This window comes from Anomaloglossus baeobatrachus, chromosome 1, assembly GCF_048569485.1.
Source record: "Anomaloglossus baeobatrachus isolate aAnoBae1 chromosome 1, aAnoBae1.hap1, whole genome shotgun sequence".
Classification (NCBI taxonomy): Eukaryota; Metazoa; Chordata; class Amphibia; order Anura; family Aromobatidae; genus Anomaloglossus; species Anomaloglossus baeobatrachus.
In genome coordinates, this window is record NC_134353.1 from 580,861,265 (window position 1) to 580,876,716 (window position 15,452).

The 15,452-nt window shown below is 44.6% G+C and overlaps 1 protein-coding gene across 3 annotated transcripts in view; it reads right to left on the reverse strand.

Moving 5' to 3' along the window:
* Positions 1–15,452, reverse strand: part of DMRT1 (doublesex and mab-3 related transcription factor 1) — a 387,090-nt gene that overhangs the window by 241,043 nt on the left and 130,595 nt on the right. For all 3 annotated transcript variants that reach the window (XM_075339945.1, XM_075339928.1, XM_075339937.1), the window contains exons 2-3: positions 14,665–14,895; positions 3,538–3,724 (exon numbers count right to left, since the gene is read on the reverse strand). In XM_075339945.1, the coding sequence (XP_075196060.1) occupies positions 3,538–3,724; positions 14,665–14,880 (403 nt within the window). In that variant the 5' untranslated portion in view covers positions 14,881–14,895. The remainder of the gene's footprint in view (positions 1–3,537; positions 3,725–14,664; positions 14,896–15,452) is intronic.

Consider the following 15,452-nt stretch of genomic DNA (forward strand, 5'->3'; position numbering starts at 1 on the left):
AGTTAAGATATTTTTTTTCTACTGTCGTGTTCTGAGACTCCCTGCAGATCCCCTGACTCCGTGTCCGATGGGGAGTCCAGTGGCCCCTCTCTACCATCTTGTTGGGAGATTACAGCAGACAACGAGGGTGTAGCCTCCAACTCCATGTCTGGCGGATGTGTCCAGGTAGATTTATTTTTGGCCAGACTCCCTTTGTGGACTGATTGCCGCTGTGATTTTGGTGACATAGGGACCCCTGCCTCCTGGGTTCCTTTAACGAGGAACCTATCCTGGGAGGTTAGAGAAAGCTGCGACATCCGAAGTTTTCGGGACAAGTCAAGTAGTCTCTCTTTTTTTCAATATTCAATAGTAATATTAAGTTATGCTCTCTCCAGAACAGAAGCTATTATGTTAATCTTAGATGACTATGAAAGTCTGTTAATTTCCTCTCTGTAGATGGTGAGGGCTGAACAATCGCCCTTAAGTAAACATTAGGTAGGGATTCAGTCACTCACTTTCACCAACTCCTGCAGCTTATTTTCACCATGTATTTGTTTCATCTACCACTAAGTAGCATCATAGGTAGTGTCCAGCAGTATAGGTTATCAAAAAGCTGCAGAGGAGACTGTTTCTTCAACAAGTGTGTAATCAAATAATAAAAGTATAGCAAAGTTCCAAATCCAATGGTTACTGAGTGTAAAGCACTTTGTTTTGTTTTTCTTTTTGCTTTTTTGTGTTTTATTTTTACTTTAGTCCTCCACCTATATCAAACAGACAGAGGGGCTTGGTCCTTCGTCTCTCTACTTTCAACCTCTGGTGTGCTTATGTGGATCCTGCGCTGTGGTTTCCAGAGCTGTTACACAAGCAAAGAGGTGGGGTAGAGATGCCCTGCAAACTGCTAGCAAGCCAGAAAGCAGGGATGAAGACGATGGCGGCCACGAGGGAGGGCTAAAATGGCGTCTAAAAACTATAGCCAAAAGCTGTATGCTTGCGTGGGGCAACGTTTCAATCACCAATCCGGGCCTGCAATAACTCACTTTCCTGCAAGGCTTCAGGGCAGACTAGATCCAACCTCCCTCACGTGGCACTAACAAGGACTCCCGATGTTCCCAGAGCGCAGGTGACTGTAAGCGTGCTCCAGCACCGCAGACACTCGCCACTCCACAAAAAGTTCCAGCAGGACCACCAAGAAGACCGCTCACCTCCTCCTCCAGTGTACAGGTCTCTGACGTTCTTACACAGTGTACAGCAAATCCCCAGCATCCGGCAGCGAGTATTCTGCTCTCCCGCTGTGCAGCATGCGGCTTCCAGGAGACTGGGCCTTCCCACGACAAGTCCTTTGGATAGTCTCCTTGCATCCTACTGTTCAGTCTGCGACTCTGCAGGACCCTTGGCTGTATCAGCGGGTCGTAGGAGGTCTGATGTGCCAATCTGGTCACAAGAAATTTATTAAAAAGGCACTTGTTGTAGCTTGGCATCAGAAGCCGAGCTCACATGTGTATTCCCTTCTTGATGTCCAGGCCAGGCCCCCAACCTTTTCCTAGATTCTAAGCCTTTTTGTGGCTTAGTGCTTTTTTCTACTTAATTTAACTTTAGTATGTTGTATTGTACTCTATTCTACTCTACTAAGAGCTTATTGCCAGAAACGACACATTTTTAATGGATAGACATCGTTTTTAATGGATATTTTTGTCACTAATAAAGATTGAACACGTGGATTTAAGGAAGTGCTGATCCTCCTCTCCTTTATTGTGCTAATTGACCGGGTCAAATGGTTTTGGATCTCTGCACCCACCTAACAAGTCTTGATATCGACAATAAGGCATTTTCCATATATTTTCTTTTTTTATCTGTCTGTAATATTAACTCTAAACATTCGCTCGTCTTAAGCATAAATACAATAACCATTCCAGTGTGTCCATAAAAAACTAAAACCCACCCATACAAGTGTATGGGTTCATGAAAATCACAGATAGTATAAAGATCTGATTTGCATGCAGTCGTGTGCCGTCCGTGATTAACATTGCAATGTATAGGAGAAGCTTTGTAAATGATTTATTTTTTTCATATATGAAAATCACTGTTGAAACACTGATGGTAACTACTTGACACCCTCACCAAGCATTAATAAAATTCGCATGAAAAACACTGATGACACTCATACAAATTTTTTGTGCAAACGTTTTGTGTAAAATCACGGATGCCTCAAAGGGGCCTTAGAATATATTGTTTAACTGCTTTTAAGTGCTGAGCACCATCAGTGCTGTCAATTCCTATGTTTAGAACTCCAGCTGATGACTGTGTGGTAGCGATGACCATATGTTTGTAACTGTATTGCAAGAAAGATAAACATGTGGCACTCATTATGTTGTGTTAAAACCCAAGAAGATATTGAATAATTTAATTATAGTGGCTGTGCTCTACTTTTACATTGATTCCTTATCCTTACAACAGGTCATCAATGTCTGATTGGCCAGGACCTGGCACTCCGTTGATCAGCTGTTCTTGGTCCAGGTGGTGACAGCCTGTGACCAGAAGTCCTTAGTTCCGGAGTTACCCCGTCTTCTGTTTGTGGCCACGGCCAGACATTGCACATATGCTTCCCATTAAAATAAATAAGAGGCAGATGTGCAGTACCCGGCCGCAGGCGCTATCAGTTGACGGAGCAACTCCGGAACTGAGCATTTTCGGCTGCCTGCTGCTGCCGCGGGCGCAAAAACAGCTGACTGGCGGTGCAGCAGGGACCCTGGACTATCAGACATTAATGATCTATCATAAGGCGAGGCCATCAATGTAAAAGTAGTGGACAACCTCTTTAATTACAAAATGGTTGGGAGTGTGGCTATTTGTGAATTTAACATGTTTTTATTAATAACTTTATCATCATGTTGTGCATTACATCTCATTACAATACCACTCAACTTCACTGCCACTCTCGACATCTCTAAATCACTAGAAATATTCTCCATTTTAATGGATGTCCTCAGATCCTCAAAAGCCAGATACTAGTCAGTCTACATAAAAGAAGCCCAGATGGTAGAGGAGAGAATTGCATTGCATCTTTTCTGGAATGCAGGGGCACAGAAAAAAAAACTGTTCCAAGTTCAGTGGAGCAGTGGCAACTGGAAGTGGTACATGATAAAATCCACTGTAAGATCCTCTCAGAGGTTTAACTGTAACAACTAGATGAAGTTAAGCATTTTCTGTAGGTTTGCAGTACATGAAATAAGTTCCTTGTGTATTTCTGGCTTTCTACAGGGCTAGGTGAACATATAAGCAGTACTCTATGCTAAGCACTGAATGAGGGTTTTCCATCAAAATCCCCGAAAAACGAACGGAAACGATGACAGACCCTGACAGAGTCAGACATTCACTATTATGAGGCCGACACAGTCACTTTGGACTCCAGCTGGCCTCCTACTTGGCAGTGTTCATCATTTCACATCTGTACAAAAATGACGTAGACTTCGCTTCTGTGCATATCTGACATAGGAGGAAGAACTGACACAGTGCTCGGCCTAATACCTAGCCCAGTTTTCCCCACTGACATATGCTTACCTGAAGAGCTGGTTGATGCTAGTGCAGTAGATCCACTTGTTGCCTGAGGGCAATTGTTTTCTAGCAATGGGCAGGAACTGTTGCTGACCTGCTCCCGTTTTACAAGCAGCTCAGCTCCATTTGGTAAAGCGATTGGATGGCTTATTCCCAATTCCTCTTCTTGTGCCTGCTGCCTCCTCAACGCTACCTGAAATTAAAATTATTCAAACAACTGTAAGAAAATATCTGAAATGTAATAACAGCACAAGTTCTGAAGATGAAGGTCATAATAAAAGACAGAGAGGAGGGGGGGAAATAACAGGATAAGTGACACCACAAAAAAACAAGTTAAAACACACTAGACTAAATAGTACAGTACAGCATATAATGGCGACAGCTGAATTTTAAGACAAAGCGTAAGTAGTATAGCGGGCTGAAAGCACTGCACATTTAAATATTGGCAAAAGCAATCGTCAATAAAAAAAAAAACAATAACAAAGTTAGAGGTAGGAGAAGGTCCTTAACCCCTTAGTGACGGAGCTAATTTTCACCTTAATGACCAGACCAAATTTTGCAATTCTGACCAGTGTCACTTCAAGAGGTTATAACTCTGGAACGCTTCAACGGATCCCGGTGATTCTGAGATTGTTTTTTCGTCACATATTGGACTTCATGTTAGTACCAAATTTAGGACAATATTTTTTGCGTTTATTTATGAAAAAAATTGAATTTTGGCAAACATTTTGAAAATTTAGCAATTTTCAACTTTTGAATTTTTATACCGTTAAACCAGAGATGTCTGTGACACAAAATAGTTAATAAATAACATTACCCACATGTCTACTTTACATCAGCACAATTTTGGAAACAAATTTTTTTTTTGTTAGGAAGTTAGAAGAGTTCAAAGTTTATCAATGATTTCTCATTTTTACATCAAAATTTACAAAACCATTTTTTTAGGGACCACATCATATTTGAAGTGACTTCGATAGGCCTAGATGACAGAAAATACCCAAAAGTGACACCATTCTAAAAACTGCACCCCCCAAAGTACTCAAAACCATATTCAAGAAGTTTATTAACCCTTCAGGTGCTTCACATGAACAAAAGCAATGTGGAATGAAAAAAGCAAAAATTAAATTTTACCTAAAAATGTTGCTCTAGCCCAAATTTATTCACTTTTAGAAGAAATAACAAAACAAAATGGACCACAAAACTTGTTCCCCACTTTGTTATGAACGCACTGATACCCCACATGTGATCAGAAACCTCTGTTTGGACAAATGGGAGGGCTCGGAACAGAAGGAGCAATATTTGAATTTTGGAAAGCAAATTTGGCTGAAATAGATTGTGGGCACCATGTTGCATTTACAGGTCCGCTAAGGTACCTAAACAGAAGAAACCCCTCACAAGTGACGCCATTTTGGAAACTAGACCCCTCAAGGCTTCTATCTAGGGGTATAGTGAGCATTTTGGATCCACAAGTACTTCACAGATTTTGTTAACGTTACGTTATCATATTGAAAATTTTAATAATTTTCTCAAAAATGTTGCTTTAGCATCAATTTTCTCACTTTTTCAAGAGGTAATTCCAAAAATTTGACCTCAAGGTTTGTTACCCACTTTTTTATGAGCGTGGTGATACCTCACATGTGGTGTGAAACCTTTGTTTGGACAAATGGGAGGGCTTGGATCGGAAGGAACAATATTTGAATTTTGGAAAGGAAATTTGGCTGAAAAAGATTGCGGGCACCATGTCGCATTTGGAGGTCCCCTAAGGTACTTAAACAGCAGAAACCCCGCACAAGTGACCCCATTTTGGAAACTAGGCCCCTCAAGGAATTTATCTAGATGTTTGGTGAGTACACTGAACCCCCAGGTGCTTCACAGAATTTTATAAAGTTGAGCCATGAAAATAAAAAAATAAAATTTTACCACAAAATTGTTATTTCAACCAGGTAGCTTTTTTTTTCACAAGGGTAACAGGAAAAAAGTCACCATGATATTTATTGTGCCATTTCTCCTGAGTTTTTGCGATACCTTATATGTGGTGGAAATCAACTGTTTGGGCACACGGCGGGGCTCGGAAGGGAAGGAGTGCCATTTGACTGCAAAATTGTCTGGAATCAATAGCGGACGCCATGTTGCATTAGGAGAGCCCCTGAGGTGCCTATACAGTGAAGCTCCTCAACATGTGGCCACATTTCGGAAAATAGACCCCACAAGGAATTTATCTAGATGTTTGGTGAGTACCCTGAACCCCCAGGTGCTTCACAGAAGTTTATAATGTTGAGCTGTGAAAATAAAAAAATACATTTTTACCACAAAATTGTTATTTCAACCAGGTAGCTTTTTTTTTTACAAGTGTAAAAGGAAAAAATTCAGCATAAAATTTACTGTGCAATTTCTCATGAGTTTGGCGATACCTTATATGTGGTGGAAATCAACTGTTTGGGCGCATGACAGGGCTCGGAAGGGAAGGAGTGCCATTTGACTGCAAAATTGTCTGGAATCAATAGCAGACGCCATGTTGTATTAGGAGAGCCCCTGAGGTGCCTAAACAGTGGAGGTCTCCCACAAGTGGCCCCATTTTGGAAAATAGACCCCTGAAGGAATTTATCTAGATGTTTGGTGAGTACCCTGAACCCTCAGGTGCTTCACAGAAGTTTATAATGTTGAGCTGTGAAAATAAAAAAATACATTTTTATTACAAAATTGTTACTTCAACCAGGTAGCTTATTTTTTTACAAGTGTAAAAGGAAAAAAATCAGCATAAGATTTATTGTGCAATTTCTCCTGAGTATGCTGATACCTTATGTGTGGTGGAAATCAACTGTTTGGGTGCACAGCAGGGCTCGGAAGGGAAGGAGCGCCATTTGACTGGAATCATTAGCGGACGCTATGTTGCATTTGGAAAGCCCCTAAGGTGCCTAAACAGTGGAGGTCCCCAACAAGTGACCCCATTCTGGAAACAAGACACCTCCAAGGCTTTTATCTAGGTGTATATTGAGCAGTTTGAATCCAAGAGTACTTCACACAATTTGATAAGCTTAGGTTGCCATATTGAAAATTTTCATTTTTTTTCACAAAAATGTTGCTTTAGCATCAAATTTCTTACTTTTTCAAGAGGCAACAACAAACCGTGGACCCAAGAGGTTGTTATCCAATGTCTTATGAGCACAGGGATACCCCACATGTGGCCAAAAACCTCTGTTTGGATAAATGGGAGGGCTTGGAATGGAAGAAGCACCATTTGAATTCTGGAAAAGTTCAAATAAATTGCGGGCATCATGTCACATTAGCAGGGCCCCTTGGGTACCTATACAGCAGAAACCCCCCACAAGTGACCCCATTTTGGAAACTGGATTTTATTCAGGAGTGTAATGCTGCCACCAGGGGGAGCCAGAGCTCTGTAGCATAATACACTACACAAAGCAATGAGAAACAGGAAGTGAATTCACAGCGTTCTCATGCATTACCTCAAAGCACAGCTGAGAAGCAAAGCTGCAGAGCATGCAAGGAATAATCACACAGGCTGGGTCAAACACCATACGGGCAGAAGCAGGACCGGAGGGACGAGCAAAAGCGGAGTCAAAGTCAGGCCAAGGTCAGTACCAAAGGAAGCAACCGAGTGAGGAAATAGGAGACGGGACAGAGGACAGGAGGGACGACCAGGGGATGGAACACAGACAAGGGCACGGGGGCACAGGAACAGACAGATCAGGATATCACTCACAGGACCAGCAATCACAGGCAAAGCAGTGCTAAGCTTATAGCCGGCACTGGTTCACTGGAAATGCCAGCTTTTAAGGCATCCCGGGTCTGGAAGTGAGGCTCGAGAGAAGGCTCCGCCCCCTAGCCATGTGGACAGGGAGGCGAACCATGACAGGAGTATAGTAAGCATTTTGAATCCACAGGTACTTCACAAAAATGTTGCTGTAGCAACAAATTTCTCACTTTTAGGCTATGTGGCCATGATCCAGCGACACGGCGTCTAGTACACAGTGTCAGCCTTCCTGCAGAGATATGAGTGTTGTCCACAGGAGAACGCAGCTGCCCATGCCCACGATTTGGGTTCAGGCTGCTGTGGACTTTAGCTCTATGCTACATGCAGAGAACACTCTTGTCTCCGCAGCATAAACTGACATGCTGAGGCTCGGGAAGCTGCGCCACGGGTCGGTTTATGCTGTGGAGAAAGAAGCACAGTGGGCATGGGATTTCTAAAAATCCTTCCACTGTGCTTCTACTGCACAACGCAGCGCTATGGATGCAGGGAAAACACTCTGCGCCCAAAACGCTGCAAATCCCGATTGTGGGCGCACAGCCTAAAATGCTACAATGGATGAATGGATAGATGTCAAACAAATATAACGTCCCATTCCCCTGCATATTCTAAGCTGGCGCCCTTTACTGCCTTTCATGTGGCACTAAAGGGTGCCTAGCCTTGTATTTAGCACCCCCAAAAAATTAATAATTAAAATAAACGACGTGGGGTCCCCCCTATTTTTGATAGCCAGCTAGGGTAAAGCAGACAGCTGTAGCCTGCAAACCACAGCTGACAGCTTCACCTTGGCTGGTGATCAATTTGGAGGGCTCCCCAGGCGTTTTTAAAAAAAAGAAAAACCAAACGTGGGGTCCCCCCCAAATTAGATCACCAGCCAAGGTGAGGCGGACAGCTGGGGTCTGGTATTCTCAGGGTGGGAAGAGCCATGGTTATTGGACTCTTCCCAGCCTAAAAATAGCAGGCCGCAGCCGCCCCAGAAGTAGCGCATCCATTAGATGCGCCAATCCTGGCGCTTCGCCCCAGCTCATCCCGCGCCCTAGTGCGGTGGCAAACGGGGTAATATACGGGGTTGATACCAGCTGTAATGTCACCTGGCATCAAGCCCTGGGGTTAGTGATGTCACAGCATCTAAACAGATACCCGACATCACTAACCCAGTCAGTAATAGAAAAAAATAAAGACAAAAAAAAAAATTATTTGAAAAAACACTCCCCGAAACATTTCCTCTTTCACCAATTTATTGAAAATAAACAAATTCCGGTCGCTGTAATCCATTTTGGAGGTCCCTCGACGACTCTGGACCTTCTAGAATATGGGGGGCACGTTCAGGGAACGTATCCCCCATTTTCTGGACTAGCAAGCTCTCCATGAGCAGTGTGGGTGCAGTAATCTGAGAATACTGCACTCACACTGCCCCGGTCCAACCTAGGGAAGAGTGACCTGCAGTAACCTCATTCCAGAACATGAGGGGCACGCTCACAGAACGTACCCCCCATTTTCTAGAACAGCAGGCTCTCCATGTGAGGAGTGTGGCTGCAGATTACTGCACTCACTCTCCCCCGGTCCACAGTACAGCAGCATGTGCAAGCAGCGCGGTCAGCGTCCCTGCTTGCAAGGATCCAGCTGACAGCTGCTGTCTGCACATGCGCCGCCAGCTTTCCAGAGGAAGGCGGAGTGATCGCGGGGACAGTGCAGCAGCCAGGTAACGGAAGACCGGGGGCTGAGGGGGGGGGGTGACGGCGGGAGACCTGGCGGGACCTGGGGACAACTTTTCTGTCGTATGTGACGTGTCACATGCGGCAGAAAGAGCAGGATGAATGCGGCCGCGCGCTACTGTGCGCTGCGCGCCGCCATCTTGCACGCTCCGGAGGAGGGAAGGGGGAGCGCTCTGGAGAACCGGAGGGTGCTCCGGGGGACCAGACAGCTCCGGTGTACCGGTAGAGGGATGAGGGGGAGGACATTTCCCTCCGATCTGAAATGTTTGATCATTTCAGATCAGAGGGAAATGAATGCAGAGCCGGCGGCGGCAGCAGTTTTCGGCGCGCGTCGGCGCCATTTTGGATGTTCCGGAGGGGGTGGGGGTGGTGGGGGTTGATTTCTCCGGTACCGGGGGCTTTGGGGGCACTAGAGGATTATATTTCTTTATCATCTGACATGTTTGATTATGTCAGATGAGAAAGAAATCAGTATTATTTGCCATTTTTTTTTTATGTGTACGTCGGTATACGGTGTATACCGGCGATCACATTATCGGGGTCCAAAAAAAACACCCCGATTCATGATCTTGGGGGTCTCAGCTACCTACGGTAGCTGAAACCCCCGAGATTTTTCGTCACCCGGGGCGCTACAAGCTTTTTCCGGCCTGACGTCTCAAGACGTCGGAACAGAATAAGTACCCTGTTTTTCCGACGTCTTGAGACGTTAGGCCGTCGCTATGGGGTTAAAGATGTTTTCAGGGAATTGGGCTGTAAGCTGAAGACAAATACCTCGAAGATATTATTTTCTGAAATACTGCCAGACCACGTGCCACGCTATAGGCATCTGGAGATCAGGGAGGTAAATAAGTAGCTCAGGAATTGGTGTAGGAAGGAAAGTTATGGTTTTCTGGAAAACCGGGCCAACCTCTTTGTTGGCTTCAGGTTCTATGCTAGGGATGGACTGCACCTCAATGGGGACGTTGCAGCCTTGCTAGGGGTTAAAATGGCTAGAAGGTTGGAGGAGTGTTTAAACTTGGGTCGGGGGCTAGGGGTGCATTTATTGTACAGGACGGGAAGAAAGTGCACATAGTGACCTGGGCATAAGTAATGAAAATGGGGGTGGCATGGGGAGAGGGGTGAGGACAGTCAATACACTAAGCAAGAATAAAAGTACGGAGAAATATATAAAGTGTATGTAGAAGTCTCTTCAACAAGATGGAGGAATTACAATTAGTGTTGTTGGAAAAAGCATATGATATGGTGGGGATAAAGGAGACATGGCTGGACAAGAGCAATGACTCATCCCTAAAACCCATCCAACGTGAAAATATACCATATTTTTCGGATTCTGAGTATAATACACACTTTTCCTCCCAAAAATTTGGGAGGGAAATGAGGGGTGCATCTTAAAATTTGAATGTAGCTTACCGGTGGGGGGATGTCACAGGAGGTCTGGGCAATGCTGTGTCGGGGCTGCGGGCCCTGCTTTGTGCAGTGCTGCTCTGGGTGGCGGGCGGCGCTGTACTGTGCCTGGGCTGCGAGTGGTGAGGCACAGGCCATTCTGAAGATGTTGGTGATGCGGGCTTCAAATAATGGCGCAGATGGAGCTTTCAGCTCAAGATCTCATCTGCACAAGCACCACTTCCGGCCCCTTGATGTCCCAGCAGCGGACTTAAGGAAAATGGCGCCCAGAGGTGGCACGTGCACAGATGAGATCTCGACTAGTCAATGAGCTGATGACTGAATCTGCGCACGCACCGACTCCGGGCAGAATTTCTTTGAAGCTCATACTGTAGACATCTTAAGAATGGCCCGTGCCTCACTGCCCGTAGCAAGCCCCAGCATAGAGCAGTGCCCACAGCGAGCCCCAGAACACACCAGCACCCGCAGTCCCAGCACAGAGCCGCCACCCGCAGTGATCATCCGGGCCCCCCTCTGCACCGCCTGCAGCATCGCCGTACTCCAGCACCACCCCTGCCTCCTGTGACCCCTGCTCCACCACCGCTGCCGCCCCCCCTCCCCGGTAAGAAACCACTGGATTATAAAGCGGACAAAATATTTTTTCTCTAAATTTGGGGTGCATCTTATAATCCAGTGCGGTATGTGATGCCAATGAAATTGTAGCGTCCCTAAGGGTGGAGATTAGAGAAAGGAGAAATAATAATAAAATACTGATAGGGGGTTTGTTATAAGTCTCCAAATATCATGGAAGTGGAAGAAAATATTCTAATGAAGCAAATAGATGAGGCAGTAAATCCGGGAGAAGCCATCATTATGGGGAACTTAACCCCTTAACCCTGGGCGATTTTCTGGACACACATGTCAGCTGTTCAAATCAGCTGACATATGAGGGGATCGCCGCCGACTGCCTGTGGCAGCTGGTGGGGATTACAGTGACACGATCCATGACATACCCAGATGTCATGTGTCGTGAAGAGGTTAAACTACCCTTATATAAATTGGGGAGCAGAAACCTGCAAATCCAGCAAAAGAAACAGGTTTTTGACAATAATGAAAGACAATTACCGTTCACAACTGGTTCACGACCCAACAAGAAGGGGGCACTGCTAGACCTACTGTTAACCAATAAACCAGACCACATAAGAAATATATGGGTTGGGGGTCACTGGGGTAATAGTAATCACTAAATAAGTTTTCATTTATCCTTTAACAAGACGTAAGGTAGAGAAGCTACAAGGACACAAAACTTCAGGAAGGCAACTTTCAAATGGCTAAGGCTGTGTTCGCATGTAAATGCTGAAATTTCTGCAGCGATTTGACAGCACATGTGCGCTTCAAATCGCCGCAGAAACACTGCATAATGGATGCAGGTTTTTTTGTAGAAAAAAAAGCCGATTTCATGTGCTATGGCTGCTGCCCCCACCATAGACAGAGTGGGAGCTGCATCCAAAGCGCACGGAAAAATTGACATGCTGCTTTTATGAACGCATGGATTTGGGTCAAAATTTTAGCACCCAAATCGCTGCGTTCATAAAAGCATCGTGCGCACGTCTCATACACAATCTTCATAGATTTTGCAGGGAACGCAGGACGCATGCATTTACATTGCAGTGCTAGACGCAGCGTAAATGCATGTAAGTACGCAACGTGCGCATGAGCCCTAAGAGATGAACTTAGTGCCATAAACTGGGACAATGTCCTAAGAAACAAAAGTACGCAAAGCAAATGGGACACTTTTTATTTAATAAAACAGCTTTACGCTTTGGGTCCGTACAATTACTGAAATACGATATATATATATATATATATATATATACAGTATATATATAATATATGTATTATTCGGATTATAAGACGCACTTTTGCTCCCAAAAATTTGGGAGGAAAATGAGAGGTGCGTCTTAAAATCCGAATATAGCTTTACCTGGGGGGCCTGTCTGTGCGGCGATCTGGTGCGTTCGGGCGGCCAAGTGCCTGTGGCTGCGTGCGGGTGGCAGCCGGGTGCCTGCGTGCAGGCGGCAGCCGGGTACCTGTGTGTGGGCGGCAGCCAGGTACTTGTACCTGAGTGCAGCGGGGTCCCTGAACCTGCGTGCGGCCGGCAGCCGGGTCCCTGTACCTGCGTGCGGGCAGCAGCCGGGTCCCTGTATCTGCGTGCGGCCGGCAGCCGGGTGCCTGTGGCTGCGTGCGGGCGGCAGCCGGGTGCCTGTCGGTGGCGGCTGCCTCTCTGTGCGGGTGGGCGGCTGTGCGGCAGGTTTCCCAGTGCGTCCGCGGTCCCAGTTTCAAATGATGGCGCCGGGAGACAGTGCGTGAGCAGATGAAGCTCTTGGACAAAAGCTCCATCTGCGCAGGCGCCGCTCCGGGAGTCAGCGCGTGTGCAGATGGAGCCCTTGGATGAGAGCTCCATCTGCGCATGCGCCGCTCCGGGCGCCATCATTTGAACCGGGACCGCGGATACACTGGGACACTCACCGCACCGATTTGCTGCACAACTCACCCGCCGCCGCTGCCACTACTGACCCGATGCGCCTGCCGCTGCCATTACTGACCTGTCGCGCCTGCCACCACCAGTACTTGCCCGCCGCCACGGACGCCGCCGTGCCTGCCGCCACTGATCCGCCTCGCCTGCAGCCACTGTCCCGCTAAACCTGCCGCCACTGACCCGCTGCACCTGCCGCCACTGACTTGCCGCATCTGCCTCCACGGACGCCGCCGCACCTGCCGCCACTGACCCGCCGCCACTGACCTCCTGTGACCCGCTTCACCACCACTGCTGCCCCCCTCCGGTAAGACAACACCAGAGTATACGACGGACCCCATTTTTATTTTTTATTACCTTTATCTCTAAATTTGTGGTGCGTCTTATAATCCGGTGCTTCTTATAAAATGAAAAATACGGTATATATATATAGAGCTGCCTTCTGATTTTTTGAATATATTGAATGGACGGTAGGATGCTGTTTGTGAAGGATTTTTGCACCCAACCATAATCTTTTGGTGCTGCTCTGAAAAATGTATATGATATACATATATATATATATATATATATATATATATAGTTACATACACACACAATATATATATATATATATATATATATATATATATATATATATATATATATCATATACATTTTTCAGAGCAGCACCAAAAGATTATGGTTGGGTGCAAAAATCCTTCACAAACAGCATCCTACCGTACATTCAATATATTCAAAAAATCATTTTTCCTCAGGTTTGTCTTTCTTTAAAAGTTTTAAAAAATATAAAAAAATAAAAGTTCAAATCACCCCCCTTTGGCCCCATTGAAAATAAAACAATTAAAAAAAATATATACATATTTGGTATTGCTGTTTTCATAAATGCCCAAGCTATCAAAATATAAAATCAATTAATCTGATCGGTACATGGTGTGGCAAGAAAAAAATTCCAAACACCACAATTACGTTTTTTGGTTGTCGCAATTTTTTTTTAAATACACAATAACAGGCGATCAAAAAGTAGCAGCTGTACAACAAATGGTATAAGTAAAAACACCAGTTCAAGTTGCAAAAAATAAGCCATCACTGAGCCCCAGATCCTGAAAAATGAACACTCTCGGAAAATGGTGACAAAAGTGCTACTTTTTTTGGACAAACTTCTGAATTTTTTTCACCCCTTAGATAAAAGTAAAGCCATACATATTTGATACCTACGAACTCATACCGATGTGAGGCATCATACCAACAGAACAGTTTTACCATATATTTAACACTGTGAATAAAAGATCCCACAAACAATTGTGGAAATGCACTTTTTTTTAAAAATTCACATCACTTGGAATTTTTTTTTCCATTTTTTTGTGCACTATATGGTAAAACTAATGATTTTATTCAGAAATACAACTTGCCCCAAAAAAATGAGCCCTCATATGGCAAGATTGATGGAAAAATACAAAAATTATGGTTCTCGGAAAAAGGGGAGGAAAAACTGAAAATGAAAAAAATAAAATCGCCCAGCGGTAAAGGGGTTAATTGACTGAACTTACTGTATGAGCTGGCAGCATGAAGTCTCCTTTTCCGAACTGTGACACACCTTTTGTACTTGACATATTTTGTTGTATTATGTTGGGGGAAGAGTTAGAGCTTATGCATCTATGTCTGTAATATTCCTAATTTGGCAAAAAATGCAATAAAAAACAATTGATTTAAAAATTGAAATCCTCATTTACCTGTGCGGCCATAACGCGCTGTCTTTCTGCAATAAGGCAGCATTTTTTACATTGGCAGTCCCTCCACATACAAAACCGCTTGTGACCCTTCAAAGGAGATGAATAGCCATGGTTCCTGCAACGGGCACACTTAGGCAAACGTGAAGTCTTCTTTCCATTGCACACTGAAGAGACAGAGCTCCGCACCTTGTTAAATGGCTGTGCGTTGTTGGGCATCGCGTTTCTTCAGAACTGTAAATATCAGAAAGGTGAAATGAAACGTTTCTCGCTACAAGTCGCAATTCACCCAATACTGTTTAAAAAAAGAAAGAATTAGTTACTATCTCATTCTCCAGAAATACAAACCTTGGAATTACATAGAATGCGGTGTGATAAGTGTGGGAGGGAGGTGGAAAGCAGGGAGTGACAAATGCACAAATATCCCTCCCACAGTTTTGCATGGAAACTCAGAAAATACAATGTGAAATTGTTGCATTGATACAATTGAGAACAGTCACAGTATTAAAAGGAATGTGTCGTAAAGCAAAAATAAAAAATAAGTGATAAAATGTAAAGTATTAATGTTTTGTTTAAATATTATTATTATTTTTAATTGAGCAAAATCTACAAAAAATTTTTTAAAAGTTTGATATTTTCCACTCTTAAACACTAGGGGGAGCAGCTGCTGAAATCTTACTGTAGAACAACTGTAGAACTAGCTCACATTACAGCTGCAGTAAAAGTGGGTGGAATCTGCTCTCCTGTGTGTGATGTCACCCCCCCCTCCCAATCTGGGTGTTTCCAAAGGA